General features: G+C 45.7%; 1 protein-coding gene across 50 annotated transcripts in view; it reads left to right on the forward strand.

The window, feature by feature from the left end:
• The window catches only part of TCF7L2 (transcription factor 7 like 2), a 219728-nt gene that overhangs the window by 136022 nt on the left and 58143 nt on the right, over positions 1-25563 (forward strand). For 21 of the 50 annotated variants that reach the window (XR_012094049.1, XM_073019359.1, XM_073019366.1 and 18 more), the window contains one exon: positions 5777-5920. The exons of 23 other annotated variants lie outside the window; for them this stretch is intronic. Coding sequence is in view for 26 of the 27 variants with exons in the window: in XM_073019359.1 (XP_072875460.1) it covers positions 5777-5920 (144 nt within the window). In the remaining variant the exon portion in view is untranslated. The remainder of the gene's footprint in view (positions 1-5776; positions 5921-25563) is intronic. 6 more of the 50 variants (XM_073019365.1, XM_073019331.1, XM_073019334.1 and 3 more) reach the window with 1 other exon arrangement.

The following is a 25563-nucleotide window of genomic DNA, read 5'->3' on the forward strand; positions in this document are numbered from 1 at the left end:
CCTTACCTCTCTCCAAGGTTACATGTGTGTACGTGGGGTTGGTTGGTTTGTTTGGATGGTTGGCTTTTGGCATCCTTGTGTGTGAATAAATGATAAGAAATATGAGGATGTTACCTTCTCACCAATTTATAAAAATTGTCAGTTCACTACTTTGCTTTTTTAGTGGAATGGCCCTTAGCAATATCCTTCTTTTAGATGGATTTCTTATTGTTCCAAAGAAGCCACATTTCCAAAAGAAAATTCTTCCATTTATGCATAGAACCTTCAACTCTATTCTTTTAAAATCTAGGCTTTAGTTTCAGCTTCTTTTTAGCTGTGTGGTCCTGGACAGGCCCTTTTACATCTAGACTTGGAGATTTAAAGAAAATCATAAAGAATTAGATTAGATGATTTCTAAGACTCATTTCATTTTAAAACTCTGATCTTTCAGAGACCCACAAATCCGTTCCCTCTTGCCGTGGAGGAGAAAATACATGAAAATTTGAATCCACATGCATTTGTCAGGGTTCTCCAGAGACACAAAACCAATAGGATGTATGTGTTTATGTAGAGAGATTTGAAATAAGGAACTGGCTCACCCAGTCATGGAATTCCATAGTCTGCATCATCAAGTGTCATGATCTGTAGCTGGGAAGCTGGAGACCCAGGAGAGTCCATGGTGAAGCTCTAGTCTTAGTCTAAAGGCTGGAAGACTGGTACAACTGACGGTGTAATTCCTGTTTGAAGGTTGGCGGGGCTTGAACCCAGAGATACTGCTTTAGCTCAAGTCCAAAGGTAGTTACTCAGGAGGATGCCCCCTGATTCGGAGGAAGATTGGCCTTGTATTCTATTCCGGCCTTCAGCTGGTTGGCTGAGGCCTGCTCATATCAAGGAGGGCCATCTGCCTTGCTCAGTGAATGTTAAACTTATTCAAAAATATCTTCAGAGAAACATCCAGAATAATGTATAACCAAATATCTGGGCACCCTGTGACTTAGTCAAACGGACACATAAGGCCAGGCATGGAAGCTCACGCCTGTAGCAATCCCAGCACTTTGGGAGACCGAGGCTGGCAGATCACTTGAGGCCAGGAGTTGGAGACCTGCCTGGCCAACATGGTGAAACCCCATCTCTACCAAAAAAATAAAACATTAGCCGGGAGTGGTGGTGCACGCCTGTATTCCCAGCTACTCGGGAGGCTGAGTCACAAGAATCGTTTGAACCCAGGAGGCGGAGGTTGCAGTGAGCCGAGATTGCACCCCTGCACTCCAGCCTGGGTGACAAAGAGAGACTCTATCTCAAAAAACAAAACAAAACAAACAAACAAAAAAACCCAAAAATACCCTGACACATAAAATTAATTACCAACGGAGTTTTCTGAGGCAAAGAGGAGTAAAGCTCTTGCCTTTTTCTTCTTGCCCATGAGGTTGGTTCAGATTCTTCTAACAGCCAATGGTTGTTGGCCGATTTTACTCTGAATGACACCTTTCTTTCTTTTTATTCAGGTCTCCCTCTGTCACCCAGGCTGGAGTGCAGGGGCACAAGCTCACAGCAGCCTTGCTCTTCCAGGCTTAACCAAACCTTTCACCTTGGCCTTCTGAGTAGCTACAGGCCTGCACCACCACATCTGGCTAATTTTTTTCTTTTTTTAAAAAATTTTTAGTAGAGACGAGGTCTTGCTATGTTGCCCAGTCTAGTCTTGAACTCTTGAGCTCAAGCAGTCCTCTAGCCTTGGCCTCAGAAAGTGCTGGAATTATAGGTGTGAGCCTCTGCACCCAGCCCTGAGTGACACTATATCATACAAAATTCTCATCTCTGGAGGCCTTTGTATTTTTAGGGGTTTTGTTTTTCAAATGCTTTTCACCTCTTTCTATACTTGTTCATTTTTAAATGTTTCCTGGCAGAGCAATTAGTATTTTCTGGCTTACTAGGTGCTATTCGATTGCATTAGCTTTTGAATATTACCCAGCTAGTTGTGGAGTGGGGCAGTAAGCTCATAAAGAAGCAAGATAGTGGAATACACAAATATTCCTACGACTTTATGGATGGCACACCTGATTCTTGATCCATGTGACTGTGTTCAGATCTGGTTAGCACACAATGACATCAGGTGCTGAGCCACCAGTGAGACTCAAACCCAGCAGCCCTGTCAGTCTACCTTCTCTCTTAACTTGGTCCAGCCTCATAACTTCACTTTGCACAGGAGGAACACACCTCTTGAGGTCCTGTGTCACAAATAGACAGGGTTTCTGGAGAAAGCCAGGAGGCAGATTTTAGTGCTGGTTAGCATCTGTGGCCTCCACTTTCTGGATTTGGTGCATTTTGGAGACCACAGAATGACATGAAATAGCTCAGTGCTGCCAGTGGCGTTGACAGGGACAGAAGAGGTAAAGGAGGGCCCTCGGGGCAATTCCAGCAGTGGGGTGGTGGCTGAAGGTCCTAGTCTTCTTTCTGCAGAGACTGGCCACCTGCTTCATTCTTTCAAGAAGCGCCAAATCCCTACTTCAGTACTTTGCCTTGTAACAGCCCACTCATCATGTCAGGAGAATGAAACTCACGAGGCCTTCATTTACTTTTATCGTGTAACACCTCCAATTTTTCCCACATCCTCCCTTGATTCGTGGATGGACAACTATGGAGGCCAGTCTGGCTGAGGTGACGACTGCTTCAGTCAAAATTTCTCTGTCTCCTCAACCCCAATTCAGACTGGCCTGAGCAAAATGAATGTATTGATCCATAACTGAAAAGTCCAGAGTGGTCAGGCATCAGGCATGGCTGGATCCAGAGGGCCATGTATTAGAACCATCTCTTTCCAGTTCTGGGCTCTGCTAGCCTCCCAGTTGGTTTTATTGCACAGAGGTTTATTCAAGTCCAAAGAGATCTTCTGTTTGTCTACAAGTCTGTGACCTTGATTCTGAACCTGTGTCTATGGGAAGGGGTTGCAGTGTCTGAGTGAGCTTGTACTGTGTAAATTTTCCCACTTCTGAAGCTGGGTGTGGGGTTCACTCCACTAAACTACATGGCTTTAGAGTTAGGGGGCTGCCCCCTAAGTAATTGGCAGTAATTGTTACCAGAAAAATCATGAATGGACACTGAGCAGAAAACTCAGCAGATGTTTATTTCCTGGCCTTTAGGATTTGTTGAAGAGTTTTTTGTTTGTTTGTTTTTTAAGAAAGACTCAAAAGGGCGGGGGGTGGGGGGAAGAAACTATAGTTATTTTATCATGGTATAAAAAGATTTTGTAGTTTACATTTGAACTTTTTATAAGACATCTCCTACCCCCCTAAAATTGGAAGTCATTTATTAAGACTTTGTATTCTCTAAGAGGATTGGAAATGAATAATTAAGAACATTAAAGAGGACAGCTGGGGGGTGGTGGGGAAGTGTGGTCTTGAAGGGGTAATAAACCTCCTTCCGGCCACACACACACACACACAGGAAAGGAAAGCAGTGTAGCCCGGTAAGATAAGGTGGAGAATAAGGTTAGGGGTAAGGTTAATTCTACAAGTTCAAAGCCAGTAGCCCCTGATGCAATGCTGGACGTGAACTGTAAATTTGGTTCTGAGGTTTCCAGGCATGGGAGAATATCTAGATCTGTACAGAGAGGTTGTGTGTGTGTTTAACATTTCCATAAGGTACAGTTTCCTCTAAGAATAAAGGCCATGAGGAAATGCCCGTGGAAGATAAAGAAGACCATGTGGTCTGTGGCAACCACGGATTCATTTCTTTCCCAGCGCGTTCTCTGGGGCACTTTGGTAACTCTGCCTCTTTGCTCTCAGCATTGTGTTAGAAAATAAAGCAAGCAGACAGGGATTAAACCCTCATGTTGCTGGGTTCCTTCTAGAAACAATTGGAGGGCTAACCAAGTCACCTTTGGTGGAAGGCAGTAAGGTGAGTCACTGCTGTGGCTGGACTGAATAGGATAGCCTTAGCTGTAAAATTGGGCTGATCTTTCAGATGGACTCATGCTTGCCTAATGACTCACGCTCCTGTTTACAAATCAGCTCTGTGAAGAAATGCAGAGTGGGACGCTCTGCTTCCCAGACGGAGACCTTAGACCTCCAGGGGTGGAGAACCAAGTACTTCCTCTGGTGCTCAGCTTCCCTTCCTGGGGGCAGATCTCTCAGCTTCTGGCAGTTAGTTGGTTGCTCTCAAAATCCAGACACAGGGTCAGCTGCAGCCAGCATGGGCCCTGGAGTAGCTCCAGGTATGGGGCAGCAATGGCCGCCTCTCATTTTGGGAGCTCACTTTGCCTGTGGATGGTTTTAATCCATCTGGATAAACTTGGAGCCCATGGGAATACCATGTACTGTGGTAACCATGTACATTGCTCTAAAGACGTGGCTGCTGTTGTATAAATTTTTCCTTTATTTTTATCAATTTCCTCTTTTCCAGAGTCTTCCATACCCACTATGTCTACTGTGATAGTGAACGTAAAAAACGTACAAGATGTTGGTGTTATCCTCATCTCTTATTCTTAATCCTGAACAAATGACATGAAAAAATTGTTCATGGAGTTTTTCCTCGTATAAAACTTTTTGCAATGAATATAAAAGGCATAGCTATTTCTCTTTTTTAAAAAAGGAAAGTAGAATAATATTTCTTGGTTGCAAAGTCGCCCTTCTTGGACCCCAAGTTGGTTTTTACAGCCCTAAATTCTCTTGTTTGTAGAGCCATAGACAGGCCAATGGGTCTCTACAGCAGGCACCTGCATGAGTTGACTGGGACTTGGTCTATATTACCCCTCTGCCATTTACTAGCTGTGTGACCTTGGGCATGCTCCTTACAGTCTCTGAGTCAGTTTCCTCCTCTGTGAAATGGGCATGATACTACCTACCTCATAAAGTAGGTGTGAGGATTAATGGAGTAAGAGGCACACTCCTGTCCAGGGCCCCAGACAGAGTAGGCTGTCAGTAAACCGTAGTAGTTATTGTGACAGGGTTTGAAATTCAAATTAACACATATTTCTTGAGCACCCAAGGTGTGTGCTGCCAGATCTTTCAAGGGGTCCAGGATTGGTAGTATAGTTGCTTTTCTCAAAAGACTGTCGCCTGGCAGAGGAAAAGCTGTTAAGGTATGAGTGAAGACAGATCAACCAAGCATGGTGCTGCTTGCCTGAGATCTCAACACTTTGGGAGGCCGAAGTAGAAGGATTGCCTGAGCTCAGGAGTTCGAGATCAGCCTGAGCAACATAGCAAGATTCTGTCTCTACACACACAAAAATAAAAAGATTAGCTGGGTGTGGTGGTGTGTACCTGTAGTCCTAACTGTTTGGGAGGCTGAGACAGGAGGATTGCCCAGAAGTTTAAGTTCAGTCCGGGCAACATAGCAAGACCCCATCTCTTTTAAAAAAAAAAATCAGCTCCCCAAACAGCTGAAGTATTAAGTGGAACCATATGTAATTGTATTTTTGTGGGACAGAAATACCAGCAATTTCACATAACTAATAGATTCAGTAAGGTAAGTTGAGAGAGAAAACGCTAGCTAGGTGATTCTTGAGAGGCTCAGAGGAAGGGGAGGCCATGCCCATTAGGAGAATGGTGGGTAGGGGTGAGAATACAGAACAGGAAGGCTGCCTGGAGGAGGCTGCATTTCAGATGTTCCTAGAAGGGACCCTGAGCTGGATGGCAGGGAAATGGGAGAGTTCTGATTTGCGCTGGGAACTATAATCCCTCTTGCTTGGAGCTTCTGTAGAAATGTGGGTTAGGGTAGAAAGGAAGGCTGGGGGCTGTGTGTGCCTTGGTGACGTGTCCCCCTCACTCCCGAGCCTTACTCTGTTCCCCTTTCTTCCTGGCAGCAGAGCCCCCTCCCTTGCTGCACTCAGGGACATGACTGTCAGCACTTCTACCCCCCCTCAGACTTCACTGTCAGCACTCAAGTCTTCAGGGACATGAAAAGGAGCCACTCCTTACAAAAAGTTGGGGAGCCCTGGTGTATTGAGGTAGGTCTCGGAGCAGAATGACGGTATGAGATGAGTTAGCTCTGAAATGAAGCCGCCCATCCAAAGTTTACCTCTCTCTAGGGCAGGGCCCATCCACTGCGGTCCCTGAATTCTTGGCGGGTCACTGTCATTTCGGGTGCCATGATGTCTGGGTGTGCTGACCACTGATAGGGATATCATAGCCATAAAAACGCCTGTTTACAAGGAGAGGGTGGAGGGTGGTGCTCCCATGACTCCAGGATGCCTGGCTCCCAGTGAAGGCCTCGTGATCCAGTGCCACACGTAACTTCCGTGAAAATGAGGAACACAACATTGTCCCATTAAACTTGGCCCCAGGAAATGTCTCCTGGGACTCTTCACAGTTCGCAATGGAGAAGTTATACCACCTCAACTTCGCCTTCGTTACTAGTAATTTAGAACGTAAAGATTTTCTTTTAAAATTCAGGGTGCTGGAAAATGCCTGCTTTGCCTCGACAGTACCTCCCAGAGGCAGCCGTGAAGGGCTTTACTTGCAGGTGTTGCTCTCCAAGGACAGGAAGCATTGTTAATTTCCTTTAAATAATTCAGTACAACATCAATACCCCACGCTGCTCAGTGCTTGGGAGTGGCAGTTCTCTTCAAATTAGCAGTCCTAAAGAAAAAAGAACGTCTAGAACATGCTTTTATCTTGAGAAAAGCAAAAGTCAATGCAGATGAAAAATTTTCAAGGAACGCTTAGATTTAAACAGCAAATGATTTAGTACTAATGTTAGCTTTTAAAAAAAGAAAACTGAATATTTATGAACCGATTAATAAAGCCTCTGTTTTTAAAAACATTTATTGTGTACCTACTGGGTGCTGTGCTATGTGTTAGAGCCACAGGAACAGAAAGCAGTGCCTCCAGCAGGTAGAAACCTGGAGTGATATATATGTACGTAAGTCTTGCTGTTGGAGAGAGAAAACGTGGAATAAATCATCTTTAAAAGTTTGTCCTGGCATAGGAAGTGATAAATAGCCATATAAGAGAACTAGAAACTGTAAAAATATATAAAGAAAATGTAAATACCTATATTCTTATTACCTATTGATAATCTCTCTGTTTTTTTTTTTGAGATGGAGTCTCGTTCTGTTGCCCAGGCTGGAGTGCGGTGGCGCGATCTCAGCTCACTGCAACTTTTGCGTCCCAGGTTCAAGCGATTCTCCTGCCTCAGCCTCCTGAGTAACTGGACTACATGTGCACGCCACCAAGCCCAGCTAATTTTTTGTATTTTTGGTAAAGACGGGGTTTCACTGTGTTAGCCAGGATGATCTCCATCTCCTGACCTCGTGATCCGCCTGTCTCGGCCTCCCAAAGTGCTGGGGTTACAGGTGTGAGCCACCGCACCTGGCCTTTTTTATTTTTCAATTTTTTTTTGAGATGGAGTCTCACTCTGTCTCCCAGGCTGGAGTGTGTGATCTTGGCTCACTGTGACCTCCACCTGCCAGGTTCAAGAAATTCTCCTGCCTCGTGAGTAGCTGGGATTACAGGTGTTTGCCACCACACCCGGCTAATTTTTGCATTTTTAGTAGAGACGCGGTTTTGCCATGTTGGTCAGACTGGTCTTGAACTCCTGACCTCAGGTCATCCGCCTGCCTCGGCCTCCCAAAGTGCTGGGATTACAGGTGTGAGCCACCATGTCTGTCTGATAATCTCTCAATATTTGGATACGTTTCCAAATTTCTAATCATTCATGTGCACAGACCTTAAAAGTGTTTCACAAAATTGGGATTATACCTCATAAGGTTTTGCAAATTCTTTCTACTTTTAATCCTAGGAACACTTTTTGATATTATAACATACCTAATTCTCTTTAGTAACTTCATGTACTAAAGTGGAAATCCTCTGGTCCAACTATTCCCTGTTAGCCAAATGTGCATAAAACTGAAGATGTGGCTGGGTGCAGTGGCTCACACCTGTAATCCCAGCACTTTGGAAGGCTGAGGTGGGCAGATCACCATGTCGGGAGTTCGAGACCAGTGAAACTCGTCTCTACTAAAAATAACGAAAATTAGTTGGGCGTAGTGGCACGCGCCTGTAATCCCAGCTACTCGGGAGGCTGAGGCAGGAGAATCGCTTGAACCCGGGAGACAGAGGTTGCAGTGAGCTGAGATTGCACCACTGTACTCCAGCCTGGGCAACAGAGTGAGACTCCGTCTCAAAATGTTTCTGGAGTCTTTCAGACTTTTGCTGTCTTGCACGCTTGCCTCTGATCTTACATGTTCTTGGGCCATGCCTATGTCTTGATTACCTGGAGCTACTGCCTGTGTGTGTAAGGAGCATGCCCTTTAACTGGCCTGGGTCTGATAGAGCAGGGAGGCCCCCTTTCTTCTGCATTAGCCATGGCCTGGTGGAAGATTTTTTTCAGTAGCCTGTAGTTGGTTCAGCTTTTAATAAGCATAGCTGTTCATTCTGGCTATTTACGTTAAGATGACATGAATATAGCTATTCTCCCATCAGAGCCTGGCACATGGTAACTCATTAATCTTTGGTTGGCGGCAGGAGGTAGATAAAGGAACCGGGCACCCATTTTAAGTATGAGGAAAACGAAACAGAAAGACTGGGTTTCTTCCTTATAACTCAAGATCCGCAGGAGCTGATTAGATCCCTGGCGCCAGTGACTGAGCATTTCTCAGCCTTGTCCTCAGAACCCAGCAGCATCTCCCAGGGACGTGCCAAATGCCACGTTTCCAGGATGTCATCTAAATCTGTAAACTGTGAATAGGTGAGATATAAAGATGCCACTTAATGGGCTGTGCCACCTTGGGCAAGTTACCAGACTGATCTGTGCTTCAATTTCTCCGTCAGTGATAAAGGTTCACATACGGGCTGTATATAAAGGGGGTGCTTGGTGAGAGAGCTGGTGGGCTCAGACTGGTGCAGGCAATTAGCAGGATTCTTGAGGAATCACACTCTGATGGTGCGTCCGTGTGATGGGCCAGTCGCTGCTGGAGTAGCTCAGTTATGTGTTCCCTGTAGGTTTTCATGGAAATTCACAAGTAACATTCCTAGTACCTACTTCAAGAATTTTGGTGGTGGCTGGGCATGGTGGGTCACACCTGCGATCTCAGCACTTTGGGTGGCTGAGGCAGGCGGATCACAAGGTGTCAGGAGTTCAAGACCAGCCTGGCCAACATGGTGGAACCCCGTCTCTACTAAAAATACAAAAATTAGCCAGGCGTGGTGGCACATGCCTGTAATTCCAGTTACTTGGGAGGCTGAGGCAGGATAATTGCTTGAACCTGGGAGGCAGAGGTTGCAGTGAGCCAAGATAGCACCACTGCACTCCAGCCTGGGCAACAGAGCAAGACTCCCTCGGTGGGGGGGTGGGGGCAGGGGAAGAATTTTGGTGATGTCCCAAAATCCTGATCCCATAGCATGGGTGTGATAGAAATAGCTCTGCTCCTGTGACTGGTCATAAGAACTAAGTTTGAGTCCAACACTCACTTTTTTGGCAAGGTGCTTCCCCGCTCTGTGATGCAAAAAAGGGGGTGGTCATGGGATATTCCCCCAGTCTACTCCACTGGGTACCTCCATAGATCCCTTGACATTTAACACAGACTTCCTGTGATCCAGGAACTACTGTAAGAATTACTGTAACTACCTCCTATATTAACTTTTCCAAACCTTGATAGCAACCTTATGAGGGAGGTGCTGTGATTATTCCCATTTTGCAATTAAGGTAACTGAGCCAGAGAGAGAGAAAGCAACATCCCTGAGATCACACAGCTGAAGAGTGATAGCTATAAAATTGCTGGTAATGAAGGGCCATGGTTATTGGCCATGGTTCAGAGTCGTGATACCAGTCATCTTCCACTTGTTCAGGGAGAACGTGTTTAATCCTTTTCTTCACTCAGCCACCTTAGGAGTTGGGAGGAAATTTTGGTTCAGGATACCTACGTTCTTATAAGTCTTAACAGTTGTACTTTCTGTCCCATCCACATTTCAAATTCATTGTCCCTTCTCTTTCTTTCCATGTAATTCAGCCGGATTCGAACCCTTTAGATCCCTTCCTCTAGGGAATTAAGGTTGGTAGACCAGCTGAGTAAATGTGACTCAGAAAGTCAATATCCACCTGGGCAGGGATGAGTCATTTCTTTCTAGTTAGCTATTCATGTACATTTTAAAGCTCGCCACACAAAGTCATTACATTGAGGCTATTAACATGTTTAATAGTGACAATAATAGGGTGTGACCCATGGCATATAACCGCATTCAGATAAGAAGAAAGAGTTTTCTTTTTTTTTTCTTCCTGTAATTGCTCAGTCAATACCATTTTCACGGAAATACTTGCAAACAAACTTTTAAAAAGTTCTTTGTCCAAACCCTTCCCTGATTCCTTGTTTCCTTCCTCTTCAGGGGTTCTATAAACTTTTCCTGATCAGTGGCCGGGGATTAGCGAGATGGTGCACTCTGTCCTTCTGATTTTGTGGTTGACCTACCCTTTTGCTGGTGTTGAGCCTGTTTTTATTGCATTTTTTTGGGGGGGGTGGTGTGTGTGTGCACACGCGCATGTGTGTATTTTCAGGAGGGGGCACATTATTGCTGCTACTTGCTTGTTAACCTCTCAATCTAGAAATTTCAGGGAAGAAGAGACTTCCGCTAAATTTGCCAAGCTAGACACATAAACAAGGAGTTAGCCATTTTGGTGAGAGGAAATGAAACTTTTCTTGGGTTTATTAGACCACATCCTATGTGGCTTATTATATGTCTGATTTCTAAAAAGCATGTCATCATGGTCAAAGTTTTATTTTTGCTTGTTAGTCATTTGAAACAAATATAGATATTGCTTCATTTCCTGGGTACTGTATTTTTCAGTACGTGATATGTATGGAAAATTTGGATCTACACAATGAAGTGCACTAGAAGGGAAGTATTTGCTAATTTATAAGTCTCTACATTATAACTTTGGATTAGCAAGCATTCTGCTAACTAAACATTTTCATTTATCTCCTACCCCTGATTATATAAAGAAGCAGATGAGACAACCAAAGAAATACTCCTCCAAGACAAAGTGAATATTTTGAAATACTTCCTCTCAGTCGTTTAAAAAATGTGATTTAAAAATCATAGGTGGGATCGTATGATACATGCACTTGTTTTCTGTTTATTTTACATCTCTCTATACTAGAAACACTTTCCTATGTATGCCACAAAAACTCGTTGTGAAAGTACTAATGGTTATCTCTCCTGTGCCTTTATATGCTTAGCTGTTGCCCCAACGAACACAGACTGTTTCCAAAGTTCTGCTGTTGGCCGGGCACTGTGGCTCATGCCTCAAATCTCAACACTTTGAGAGGCCGAGGCAGGTGGGTCACTTGAGGCCAGGATTTGAGATCAGCCTGGCCAACATGGCAAAACGCTGTCTCTACTAAAAAAATACAAAAATTAGTTGGGCATATGGTCCCAGCTACTCAGGAGGCTGAGGCAGGAGAATCGCTTGAACCCAGTAGGCGGAGGTTGCAGTGAGCCAAGATTGCACCACTGCACTCCAGCCTGGGCAACAGAGTGAGACTCCATCTCAAAAAAACAAACAAACAAAACCAAAAAACAGAGTTCCACTATTAATAGTGCAACTGCATCTCATGTGGCAGAGGGTGTAAGTTGCAAATAGTGAAGAGAGAGTGATTCTGGAACATTCTATAATGCCCCCTTGATGTATGTGACCCCTCATTGCCTTGCATGTATAGCCCCGGATTGTTCTGTGCAAGTGGGCCAGCAAATTCAACTCCTCGTCACCCACTCTCTACCCCAGTTCATGCTGACTGGGTAGGATGGCAGTTTTGGGACTACCAGATTATTTTAACTTTTTCCTTCCCCACATTCTCTATCTGCCAGATTTTTTTGTTGAAGTCTTTTAGGCTAAATGAGTGGACAAATTTTCTCTGCTGATCAACCACTGTGGTAGTGTCAGTGGACACTGCCGTTCCTCCCTGGGAATTTTTAATGCCTCAGTGAGGTCATATTCCGAGTGCAGAGGGAACATGACATAGCCCCACTCTACTTATCAGATGCAGAGCTTGCCACCAGGAAAACAGACGCAGAGAAGCCGGAATCATTTCTGGCCCCATTCCCCTCATTGTTCACCATTCGTTGGGCTGCAAAGAAATGTCATTGTAAACGCTATCCTTTTCATTTTGTATACTAAGCAGGAAGCCCAGGCACCCTCCTCGAGGTCTTCCAAGGAGCTCATCCATGCAGAAGATAGCAGTGTTCCTGCACCCTGCATCCTAGCTTCCGTGAGCCCACTTGACACCCGCCAGGGCACCGCAAGCTGTGCCCATGTCTCTCCACGTTAGTGGCCCCCTCCCTTTTCCCCTTTCGTTGTGAGCCACGTATTTTCTTTGTGTCTCGTGTGACAAAGGTCATTCGTAGAGAAGATTTGGGCCTTTGCTGTGTGACATGGCATCCCCACAGTTGATTGTTTTGGCTCCTCCCCTTTTGTAATGCTGTGAGGTGACAGGTCAGTTTTTAATGGGCTGGTCTGTGTCAAGGGAGAGTATAAATTAGCCTTAAGACTTTGTATTCCATATAGGGTCTCCCATAGGAGAATACGCGGTTAGCACTTAGGGAGACAGGCAGACGCCGCAGGGGTGGTTTTCACATTATCTGCCTATCAGTCAGCGTTTCTGTGGATGTACCTGTTTCTCAGGTATTAATCCCTTTTATGATGTCACCAAGGTAGATGTTTGGAATTTGGAAACGGAGAGGAACCATATTTCAGCCCAGACTCTGGAACTTAATTTACTCATTTTTATAAGGGCAGTGATTATTAGGCCAGCAAAATAGCAGATCTGAGTTCTTATTCTTCGTTATAAGGCCTGTCCTTTGGACCTTATTGGAAAGGTATTTATTGCATCCGCTGCTGCTGGTTTTGCCAGGAGCGCCATCATCTTTCACCTTTTACTTCACACCCATCCATGTTCTCTGTCACGTCTCTGAAAGGCTGTTTCAAACTGGTTTGCATTAAGAAAAATCAGTAATTTCTTGTCATTTTTTTTTTTAGTTTGGTGGAAGCACCATAGAAGGCCAGATTTGCTTTTCCTGGTCAATGTCTGGCTTCTTCTACGGGGGCCAAAAATGAAAGAGGAGCAGCCACACCCTTTTAGATTGTGGCCATGTCACAGTGGACTCACAGCCAGCTTCAGAGGCCGGGGCAGCAGGGAGAAAGGCTCTTGGCTGGGAGGATCTAACTTAGAGGCCTGTTTGTATTCAGAGTGAAAGTTTCTGTTTTGGAAAAGCCAGTTCTCTCCACAGGGGAGGGTGGGGATGGGAAAGCAATGAAGACACCAGAGAAAGAATGAGTAAGAGGGGGAAGTGAGGGGGCATATAGTGACCGCAGGACTTGGAACCCCCCTGCTCGGCTTCTGCTCCAACCCTACTGGCCACTGGGTCAGACAAGCTTAGCCTGAGCCCCACATCACCATCCCTGTCCTGGTGGTAGCCTCTTGCTGTTTGGAAAAACAGAGTTGGGGGAGATGACAGTAGCTTGACTGTGATCTACACACAGGACAGGTTGGGAGGGGTCCCGCACACTCTCACGTAGTGCTCATCCCAACTCCTGCCTGCTGGGTTTGTGGCAGCATTTGTGGTAAGCCTTGTGGTTCGCCGGGGACCAGGGTGACAGGTGAGAGGTCCACTTGTTCGTGAGAAATTAGCTCCACTAGAAAGTAGGAGCAACTTGTAACGAACCAGGGGGAAGTCCAGTGTGTAGGTTGTTACAGCTCACTCTCTCGGGACAAATTTCTTTCCTCTTGCCAGTTGTAGAAGAACCCATGAGGAGGCCAGGTGTGGTGGCTCACACCTGTAATCCCAGCACTTTGGGAAGCCAAGGTGGTTGGATCACCTATCCGAGATCAGGAGTTTGAGACCAGCCTGGCCAACATGGTGAAACCCCATCTCTACTAAAAATACAAAAATTAGCCAGGCATGGTGGCAGACGCCTGTAATCCCAGCTCCTCAGGAGGCTGAATCAGGAGAATCACCTGAACCCAGGAGGTGGAAGTTGCAGTGAGCCAAGATTGCACCACTGCTCTCCAGCCAGGGTGACAGAGTGAGACTCTGTCTCCAAAAAAAAAAAAAAAAAAAAACAAACCATGAGAAAGATATATGGAGGTGAGAGGGAAAGGTGTACCCTGGAGGGATTGCTTATGGCATCTTTTACTGGCTTCAGAAACACATGTCATGGCCTGATGTGGTAGCTCACGCCTATAATCCCAGCACTTTGGGAGGCTGAGGCGGGCAGATCGCCTGAGGTCAGGAGTCAGAGACCAGTCTGGCCAAAGTGGTGAAACCCTGTCTTTGCTAAAAACACAAAAATTAGCGAGGTGTGGTAGTGTGCCTGTAATTCCAGCTACTCGGGAGGCTGAGGCAGGAGAATCACTTGAACCTGGGAGGTGGAGGTTGCAGTGAGCCAAGATAATGCCACTGCACTCCAGCCTGGGTGACAGAGTGAGACTGTGTCTCAAAAAAAAAAAAAAAAAAAAGAAGCAGCAGCAGCACATGTTGTACCTGAAGGGAAGATAGGTCCTTTCCCTGCCCTTTCCCGCCATTTCCTTGGTAGGGGTAGCAGTGTCTGCAACAGGCTCCTGACCCTTGTGATGTAGTGGTATGTTGGGGATGTCTGTTTCTTCTTTGACCTTTCCTGCTTGGGACAACAAAATCTACAAGATTCAGGTCTCTGTTGGGGCTTTCTGCACTGGGGTCTTCCCTGGTCAGGTCACTTGCAACTGTTTTTCAAATCTGCATTCACTGGCATGCAATTCTGTGCCCCTGATTTAAGGTATGAGGGTCAAATGTGAGACGTGGGATTTTTATTAAAAAAATTGTATTTTAGGCCGGGCTTGGTGGCTCATGTCTGTAATCCCAGCACTTTGGGAGGCCAAGGTGGATGGATCACAAGGTCAGGAGTTTGAGGCCAGCCTGGCCAATATGGTGAAACCCCGTCTCTGCTGAAAATACAAAAATTAGCCAGGCCCACGTGGTGGCATGCACCTGTAGTCCCAGCTACTCAGGAGGCTGAGGCAGGAGAATCGCTTCAACCCAGGAAGCAGTGGTTGCAGTGAGCCAAGATCATACCACTGCACTCCAGCCTGGGCGACAAAGTGAGACTCTGTCTCAAAACAAAACAAAAAATTTAAAAAAAATGTATTTTAAAGTATATTGTGATTATTGACTTTTTCTTTTGGTTTCCAGTTCTATGAACTGTAATATAAATTCGTATTATTGTCACCACATAGGACCCAGAACAGCTCCATCACCCTGTACATGTCCTGTTGCTGCCTTTGTATAGTCACTGGAGATGTGGGTTTTATTTTTATTATTTTCTCCATTTGATAGATAGTGCTGACTTGATTCACTTCATCCATTCCAGGGCTAATGTTTCACTGTTGATTGTCAGGTGCTCTGCTCTCCTGTTTCTCCAGCCCTCTCCAGCGAAAGAGATGTAACTACAGTGCCATGGTGGTCAGCTTGTTAGCTATTGGCAAGTCTTGGTTGGATTTTCTGTTCTTCATTGTGGGCTGTCCCTGCCCGTACACCTAGCACACTCTGGGCCCCTTTGTGGATTTATGAGAATTCAAGCTAATTCCGACAGTGGCCAAAGAACAAAATAGTGAGGGAAATATGTTATTGCTAACTATGTAGTCCTCAGAGTGAAAATGACTTTGGGAGTATTCTGCTTTGAATTATTTATTTTACTCTTTCTCAGGTGTCAGGACAGATTTTCAAGATTTGGGCATAATGTTTAAAATGAAGATGGTATGTCTGTAGATTTTATTGACCCAACTTGGTCCTCCCAGGCTGTCCTCACCAGCCCCACGACTTAGATGAAACCAGGAATGGCAAGAGGAGAGCACCCAAGCCGCCCGCACCAGTCCTCATTGCATCCCCACCCAGGCTCTGGAACGAGCTGCTACACGCACAGGAAGACCAGACCTGCCGTCTTCCTGGCTGTTGTTCAGAGCTAATGCTTTCTTAGGGAAAAGTGCAATGTAGGGCTATATGTGTGGTGGAGATCTGCTGTGTGTGCTTGTCCTCCCCCTGGGAAATGAGAGGTGACCTCTGAGGTCCCAGCTCAGAGTGTCACACTCGAGTGAACAGTAGATGATACTTCTGCCGTGCGTTTTGCTGGGGAAGGTAATAGCCATTGCACACATGTAAATTCTTGTGTAATCCAATTCCTGTCTTTGTAATTACTTGGAGACTTGCCATCGCAGCCAATTGAGAAGTGGGAGCAGTGACCCTGGGCAGAAAGCAGAAATTGGAGGGGAGGGGAGAGGCGGGGAGGTGGCATCCAGAGCACAGTTGTAGCTCTCCTGGCTTTACAGCATCTAAAATCACTTCAGGATCAGGAAAAAGCAAAAACATTATAACTGCCCTCCACGCAAGTACCCCAGCTTTTCTGTCCCAAGTGCCTGCTCCCTCTATCTCTCTTTTAGCAGGCTGGAGGAATTCTCAGCGCGGGGTAGAGTCAGGTCATCCGTGACTTAGCTGAGAGGAAGGACTTTTACTGATAAGAAACTCCCATTGTCTGGCAACAGGTTTCTGTAAAGGAATGTCTTCCAGGTGGGAGAAGAATGGTTTTCATTTTTAACAACCACACACTCTAAACAAAGCATCCCAAGCGCGCGTACCTAGCATAAAAAGAACAAAGTAGCCAGGAAACAAGTTGCTTTTCAGCATCCTCATTGAAATGATAGGGTATTTTAGAAAGTGGGTGGTGGCATTCTTTCCACAAGTATAGCAGGTGTCACTGTGGGGTCTTAATTCTCTCGAATATGCCTCTAGAAAGCAGAAGGCAGAATGATCAGCTCTGCTCTGAACGTGTTTGCCATTTGTCTGATTGACGTCGGAGACGTGATGTCACTTCTGCAAACACCCACGTGAGAAGGTGTATTTTTTTTTTTTTCTTATTTGGGTGACAGATTGCATGTTAGGGCACTAAAAGATGAAAGGAGTAAATATTTGCTTTAGAAAAACACAGTGGAAGATTCTCTCATCCTCCCCACTGAAAACTGATGGGCTTAGAATTCCATGAACTGAAATGACTGTCTGCAGTTAAACTTATTGCAACCCTCTGGGCATGATTAACAAGTCAGGTGGAAAGGGAAGGTGGAGGAATATACGGATTCTTTTTTCATGTTGTGTGGAACAGGGCACTTTAGTTGAAATTGAGGTTCAAGTTAGCCAAAAGAAATTCCATCTTTCGGCCAGGCGTGGTGGCTCACGTCTGTAATCCCAGCATTTTGGGAGGCTGAAGTGGGTGGATCACCTGAGGTTGGGAGTTCGAGACCAGCCTGACCAACATGGAGAAACCTTTTCTCTACTAAAAGTACAAAATTAGCCGGGTGTGGTGGCGCATGCCTATAATCCCAGCTACTCGGGAGGCTGAGGCAGGAGAATCGCTTGAACTAGGGAGGAGTAGGTTGTGGTGAGCTGAGATTGCGCCATTGCACTCCAGCCTGAGTGACAAGAGCGAAACTCCATCTCCAGGGAAAAAAAAAAATTCCATCCTTCTTCAATGTGTATCTTATCCTTCTCAGTGTTTAATAGGACGTTCTACTCAATGAATTGGTTTCCTCCCTATAAAAAGGAGCAATTTGTTATTCCCTCTTTCAGATTTAATGATAAAGTCATAATTCTTGCAAGCCTTTTGAGGAGGATGTATCTTATCGCATAAGAGAGCTGGGCACAGTGGTTCATGCCTATATTGTCAGTGCTTTGGGAGGCCAAGGATCACTTGGGGGCAGGATTTTGAGACAAGCTCAGGCAACATAGCAAGACCCTATCTCTAAAAAAAATTAAAAAGTTAGCCAGGCATGATGGTGCCTACCTGTAGTCCCAGCTACTTGGGACGTTGAGGCAAGAGAATTTCTTGAGCCCAGGAGTTTGAGACTGCAGTGAGCTCTAAGTGAGCCACTGCACTCCAGCTTGGGCGACAGAACAATACCTTGCCTCTTACAAAAAAGAAGAGAGGGGCTGGGTGTGGTGACTCACACCTATAATCCTAGCACTTTGGGAGGCCAAGGCGGGTGTATTGCCTGAGCTCAGGAGTTTGAGACCAGCCTGGGCAACATGGTGAAACCCGATCTCTACTAAAATACAAAAAAATTAGCTGGGCGTGGTGGTGTGCGCCTGTAGTCCCAGCTACTCGGGAGGCAGGAGGCGGAGATTGCCGTGAGCCAAGATCTCGCCACTGCACTCCAGCCTGGGTGACAGAGCATGACTCTGTCTAAAAAAAAAAAAAAAAAAAGTGAGAAAGAATGTGGTTTTGGTACTCGGTGTCTAGGATGTCTGTTTAATGGGATGGTTAGGAGCGTGTGCTCCATACTCTGAGCTCAAACCTTGGCTTTGCCTCTGACCAGCTGAGTGACCATGTGCAACTCACTGTTTATGCCTAAGTTTTTGTATCTGTAAAACCAGGAAATTATTATGCCTATCTTCACTTATCAGGAGATTTGAATGAATTACAGTATATAAGGCAAGTGACATACATGGAAACTGGCAAACATCTGTATTTTTATTTTTATTTTTTGAGACAGAGTCTCGGTCTGTCACCCAGGCTGGAGTGCATTGGCACGATCTCAGCTCACCGCGACCTCCGCCTCCTGGGTTTAAGCGATTCTCCTGACTCAGGCTCCCGAGTAGCTAGGATTACAGGTGCCCGCCATCACGCCAGGCTACTTTTTTGTATTTTTAGTAGAGACGGGGTTTCGCCATGTTGGCTGGGGTGGTGTTGAACTCCTGACCTCAGGTGATCCATCTTCCTCAGCCTCTCTAAGTGCTGGGATTACAGGCATGAGCACCTGGCCATATCTGTATTTTTTAATTCACTTCTTTGATTTGGGAGGAAGGAAACTTGAACCTTCTTCTTAGTAACAGTGGGGTATGCTTTAATGTTAATACTACACACCATGTATTAATTCACTATCCTTCTAGCACTGGATTAAACTTTTCATAAGTATTATTGTTTCACCCTTACAGCTACCACTGGAGAGAAAAACCAATATTACTTAAAATTTGTTTAAATCAGCTAGTCGCTAACATGTGCTGAGCACTTACTGTGTACCAGGCTCTGCCTTAAGCGGTTTTCATATATTAACTCATTTAATCCTCTGGATTTGTAGGAACCATTTTTTTCCCCTCATTTTATAGAGAGGAAAACTGGTGCAGACTGTTTTTTTCTTTTTAATAATTTGTCCTTGGTTCCACCGAGTGTGATTGTTAGGACTGGGATTTGAAGCCTGGGTCTTCAAATGTTGTCCAAACCAGGCTGCCCACCTCCCCATCAATGACAACCTTCTGTCCTGTAATGTGGAAGTGGGCCCAGCTGTATGAGAAGCTCGGAGTACACAGATGCTGTCCAGATACGCTGGCTTGTGATCCTTGTGGAGAAAAAAATCTTTATTACCGGAAGTTGTGGCTTCTGAGCCTCTCTGCAATTGGCAACATAGATTTTTGTTTTGTTTTGTTTTATTTTGTTTTGTGTGTGTGGTTTTGTTTTTTAAATAATTAGAAACAGTTCTACAATTGTTACCACCCACAGTAAAAAATGGCTTGGATCCCGGGAAGTAAGAAAGAAAGAAAAAATTAGGCTTTGGTAGAATGATTAACAGGGGGCTTTAAAGGGGAAAGTCCGCTTTGGAGGGTGAGCTTTGGATGTGCAGATGCTGGGACCCTCGTGTTTTTCAAGTCCCACATTTGCCTGCATTGCGAATCAGATGTTAATGGTGGTTGCCAGTGATAGGAGGGGTTGCAATGCGTGAGATGGCTCTGGGAGGAAACCCACATTTTTTCGTACTTATTAATGGTATGTCTTTTGTGCGAGTGGGTGTGAGTACTGAGAGCATCAAGTGTATATTTGCACAGTGTGTGGTCCTCGCTGCTGTATTCCACTCCCCATGATGGTGGGCTACACCAGGAGGAGAAGCAAGCCTTAGCACGGCTTGACAGTTTCCATTGTACGGACGGAGTCATTGAGGCAGGAGCAAGCCAGGCCTCGTTCTAGGTCAAGGGAGCTGGCTCAGTGTAGCTGGGGCTCTTGGTTTCTTAGGACTGTGCTCTGATTATCAAAGCTACGCCCGCACTTGTGTGGGAATAAAATCGGTGCATATATGTTGTTCCCCTCACTCCCAGCCCCGTCCTGAGAATTAGGATGGGCCAGGGTCTGAGTTCAATGCCTTTGGTCCAGTCAGATGTGCTATTCATTGGCGATCCTTCCCCCATGGTTTCAAGACTGTAAGTGGTCACATGGGCAAAGAGATGATTTCCTAATCCTCGTGGGAGCTTGAAGGATTTGCCTTTGTTAAAGAAGGAACATCATGCTGGAGGGGTGTCTGTCTATGTGTCCCACTTAAACCACACTGCTTTTGACTTCTCCTCTGTGATGATTCCCAGGCAGCCTCCTCTTGCCATCCTGACTTGTTTAAATTTATGGGTTGTTGGCAAGCAATTTTTTGATGCTATTCTTCTCATAGCCAGAGGCCAAGATCCCTTGTGGAGCAGTGCCTGAATTTAATAGATGTCATCTGGACACCAGGGAGGGGCACTGAGAAGCACTGGGGGAAAAGTCTTAGAAGTGAGATTTTACCCCTAACGCCGTCTCCCAGCCTCTTATTTATCCTTTTCAGGGCATTGCAGCCTGTGATTTTTTTTTGGTGGTACCATAGTGTCATATACCATACTCTACAATTCTGGGACAAAGGACACAGTGTCCTAATGGTCTTGCAGATGGCCTAAAATACATATGGTAAGCCACTTACTTAATTTGATCTCAAATATCTCAGCATTACTGAGCTCTACACCTGGATGTTTATAAAGCCTGAAGATCTGTTCCCACTGCTCTAACATCAGGTGACACTCAACACAGTTCTACTCTTCTGGCTGTCTGGGGGCTTGGGTCCCAGGCTAGGGTCTAAGGCAGACAAGACAGTACCACCCCATTAGCTTGGTACATGAGGATTAAACAGTTCCTGGAAGTCATGGGGTGAAGGAGAGCACAGTTAAGTCAGCCTCTGCTTATTCAAACATCAGATTGCTGACTGATAACCTCCCTCCCTGCAATGTTGGCAGGAAGCAGAAAAGAAGGGGAAGATTGTGAAAATAATTGTTGCAAAGGCCATTAACTTGGCTTTGTGGGACAGACATGTAGGTCTCTCTTTACTGCTTCTGAACACAAATTATGGAAAAGCCTGCACAATAGGTCTCGTTAACTTCCAGAGTGACATGACAGGGACTCCAGTTTTTGGGAGAGCTTGAGTCCATTTAGTAAAATGGTATTGAGGACTTCTGTGCCAGGCGGGGTTCTGGTGTTGGGGACAAGGGTGTGAGCGAGAGGACTGAGGTGTTGCCTTTAGGAAGCGTACTGTCTAGCCAGGAGGAACGACTTGAGTCGAAGTCGGCTCCCATTGGGCCTCCTAGGAAGTCCCAGTTTGCTCCGAGGCCTGCTCCTGTCTGGGAAGAAATCACCTTGAGAGCTTCTGGGATTTGGAACTCCCTGCATGGTTGGATCCCCTCCATCTTCATGTGAGTCGTTTGGTAGTGAGGCTGCCCAGGAAAGCCATAGCACAGGGACATGTGGTGGGTAGGTCCACCTTCGAAGTTTTGGGAGTTCTGACTGCAGTCTAGATGCTCCTAGGTCCATTTCCCTCCTTTTTCACTGCTCACTTCTGCCTGGTGACCAGGGAGGTGCCCCCGCGCTTCACGCGCCTAGTGGGGTTTCCCACCACACTTACAATTCTTGCTCATTCAACATCAAGTCTTCCCTTTGCCGTTCTTCGAATCACGAAGATCCTGTCTGCCAAAAGCATCCTGTCCAGGTTCCAGGCAGACAAGAGTCTCTGAACATTCCAGGGTCTTACAGTTTAGAAAGAGTAGAGAGCAAAATAATCTTAAAAGCACGGTAAGCTAGAGCTATTTGGAATAGAGCAAGCAGCCCTTGGGGCTCTGGCAATTGATGTTTGTAATTCGTATCCTGATTTATTAAGAAGAGTTTGTCGTCTCCAGGATTAAAACAAAACAAAACAAAACAAAAAAAGAGATTCTCTAGGGAGATTAATTGGGACTGTCCTGTGGGTAAGGAGATAGTAAGAAGATAGCAGTAAGTGGAATGTTACCTAACAGGTAAGGTGCAAATGGGCTCTGAGGTATTCCCTTGAAACCTGGGCTTCTGATACAAGAAAAGTAAAATAACTTAGGTCAGGGAAATGGACCTGAGTGCACAGAGAATATTAATGCAAACAGACCCCCACCAGAGTAATGCGGTCACTGTGGCTGGGGTGGGTGAGTTTGTAGAATCTGTTACAGAATCTTGGAATTGTGAGAGCGGACTGATCCCGACCACTCTTCAAATCCTCTGTTGAAGAGTGAGGAAGCAGAGGTTCAGAGAAAGAAGACTGCTGGAACGTCAAGCAATCGTGTGTAGCCAGATAGTGGGAGAATCAAGACTAGAATCCAGATCTCTTGGTTTTTCTGTTTCCCCTCTGCCACCTCCGATTCAAGGGAGAGTTTAATTTTGTGAACCATTCCTGTTAAGTGCCATTAATTTCAAGCTCTTTCTGGATTCGTGTGTGAAATTCAGTGTGTTCAGTATGAATTCACTTATTTTCCACTTGGAATCCTGATTTTTGTCGGATGCCCCGGGTGTTGATGTGATGATCAGGAGGCTGGCGATGGTGCTGAGGCTGGATTAATATAATCATCTCTGCTACAGGTTAACTAGAAAGCAGTGAGCTGGAATTGATACATAAAAAAACACTGGAAACTTTTCAAGCTGTGAATGTGCTTTAGCGATACATAGACAGTCGGATGTTACCATTTATATGTATATTTTGAATGATGAATGACTAACTAACTAGTCTTTCCCAGAGGACTGGTATTTGGGAATCTTTTTATAAAGTGTTGCTTTCTGGGCTTTTGTTAAAAACTCAAACATAGAAATGTATGAAAATGATCCTTTGAAAACAAGTTTGGCACCAACACTGTGAGAAAACTTGAAAAGTATATAGGTTGTGGATCACTAGTTCTCGAACTCAGAACCACCCTGACTGAGTGGACCATGATCAGAATGGATGCAAGAGTTCACTGGTTTTATAATTTTTGCGAAGAGCTGTCTTCTGCCCTTAGCCACTCCCGTGTCCTGTAACCGGGAAAGAAGCCGGTGCCCTGGGTTGAGTTCAGCAAGTTTGTTTTGACTTGCAGCCCATGATGGGAGTGAAGCTCTCATTATGTAATGTTAAACTGGGCCTGGAATGTCAGCAGAGCTTGGCCTGCCAAAGCTTGAAGGGTTAGTTGGGAATGGGCTATGTTTAGTATGACTAATCCAGCTCGGCTGGGTACTGGGTTGGGTGGGTGGCTCTCTGAGGAGGGAGGTATGACTTGGGCTATTTCAAATCTTAGCGCTTTGTATAAACTCTGTAGTCCCTCCCCTTACCCCCCTCCCCTCCCACAAAAGAAATTGAGCCTTACTGACCAACCAGTACAGTCAGGAGCTGTTGACTGATACCTAAGCCCTGAGGTACAAATTTTGGTCAAGACATCAAGGTATGGCTGGGTGCAGTGACTCACGACTGTAATCCCAGCACTTTGGGAGGCCGAGGCAGGTGGATCACAAGGTCAGGAGATCGAGACCATCCTGGCTAACACGGTGAAACCCTGTCTCTACTAAAAATACAAAAAATTAGCCGGGCGTGGTGGCGGGCACCTGTAGTCCCAGCTACTTGGGAGGCTGAGGCAGGAGAATGGCATGAACTCAGGAGGCGGAGCTTGCAGTGAGCTGAACCTGCGGTAAGCCGAGATGGTACCACTGCACTCCAGCCTGGGTAACAGAGCGAGACTCCATCTCAAAAAAAAAAAAAAAGACATCAAGGTACATCACTTGCAATTAGGGAAATAATGTTTTTGGGTCCTGTGAAATAATGGTGTTTCTTAAAGCAGGCTATACTGGTCAAATGTTGCTGGCAGGGGCACTTAGTAATTAAAGCAATTACACAAAGTAAACATTAGGTTCCTTAATAAAAATAGCAGTGAACCCTAGTAAAAACTGAATGTAAAGAAAGAGGTGGGCTATTTTCCTAATAAAGATTCCACAGTATAATTTAGTCTGTCTGCTGACCTTCTTGGTCTTCATTTGAGAGCCTCCAGCCCCCTTTGCCCCCATACTTCCCCACCAAGCTTCCTCTTGGCTCTTCTTAGGGGACAAAAGAATCCCGTTTTTATGCAAATGTTTTTAGCTGGAGGTAGAATAATCAGGAACCATGTTTTCACAGTGATCCTTAAACACAATGTGGACCCTCACCCCACCAGGCAAAGGTTGCATTTTGGTGGGGATGGCAGAGCCCCCAGCCTCTGCTCTGCCTGAGGTGAAGTGGGGAAATCGCTTTTGTCCCTTCCCCGATGAATAGATGTAAAGTGTTCACTGAACCTGGAAACACCTCCTTTTGTGTCCGGTGCTCTCCTAACACAGGCCGTTAAACTTGGGGCAATCGCTCATGGTGGGGGATTGAATGGGGCCATTGTGGGGGGGAGGGGTGCATACTGAAGCCATTGTGGGCATAGAGATGCCATTGTTTTCTCAGTATTAAAAAAAGGAGTAGGACTCTAGGGACCTCCAGGCATCAGTGTGGCCGACCACTACACTGACTGCTTTTCTAGGTTTGCATTATCCCAGAGGAACCCCGTAACCCGAGAGGTTGGACGAGGTCAGCCTAGGCTGGCAGCACCGCGGAGCGCCCCCTACAGTATGGACGTGGTATTCCCTTTCCAGCGTCTGCAGGTCCCGGGTGCTCCATTTCTTCCCAGGACTGCCTGCCCTGGTCCTGGCGGTCGTTTCTGCAGGGAGGTTGCTGTTTTCCTCCAGACATCAGAGTTAAAAACATTTGTTCAAAAATCACTTCTTCCACTTTAGGAATAACATATTCTCCCGTTCCCTGCTGGTGACTTTTTCATTTAATTTTCGTTTTGCCATGTGGTCTTTCAGAGGCACTCTGATCTTAATTATAGCATTCAGCCTTTGTTTATTTAAAAATCAGAAGGCAGATAGGCTATTGAGGGTTTATCTGTACTAATTGTACCACCATACCTGCCAACTGTCCCCTTAACCACTACAATCCCTGCCGACAGTGTGTATACACAAACACACGCGCGTGCACACATGCGCCACACAATGTAATGTGTTGATCAGAAAGGAGCATATTTCTAGCTTTAGAATTGCGGCACTGGCGTTTTCCATCATGAACCTCTGCCATGTGGTGTTGACTTGAAGGGGATTTAGCCATGGGATTGGGAAGAGCAGGGAGTTAGGGTCAGAAGACCTGAGCTCAAATCCTGACTCTGCCACTTACAGTGTTATCTTGAGGAAACTATTTTATTCCTGGAGTCTCAGTTTTACCATCTATAAAATAGGGATAGTGCCATCAATGTCCCAGTAAGGGTGTGGGATTTATTTTTTTTATTTTTATTTCTTTGTTTTTTTGAGATAGGCTCTGGCTCTATCGCCCAGGCTGGAGTGCAGTGGCGCGATCAAGGCTCACAGCAACCGCCCCTCCGGGGTTCAAGCGATTCTTTTGCCTCAGCCTCCCAAGTAGCTGGGATTACAGGCGCCTGCCACCATGCCCGGCTAATTTTTGTA

This window comes from Chlorocebus sabaeus, chromosome 9 (assembly GCF_047675955.1).
Source record: "Chlorocebus sabaeus isolate Y175 chromosome 9, mChlSab1.0.hap1, whole genome shotgun sequence".
Classification (NCBI taxonomy): Eukaryota; Metazoa; Chordata; class Mammalia; order Primates; family Cercopithecidae; genus Chlorocebus; species Chlorocebus sabaeus.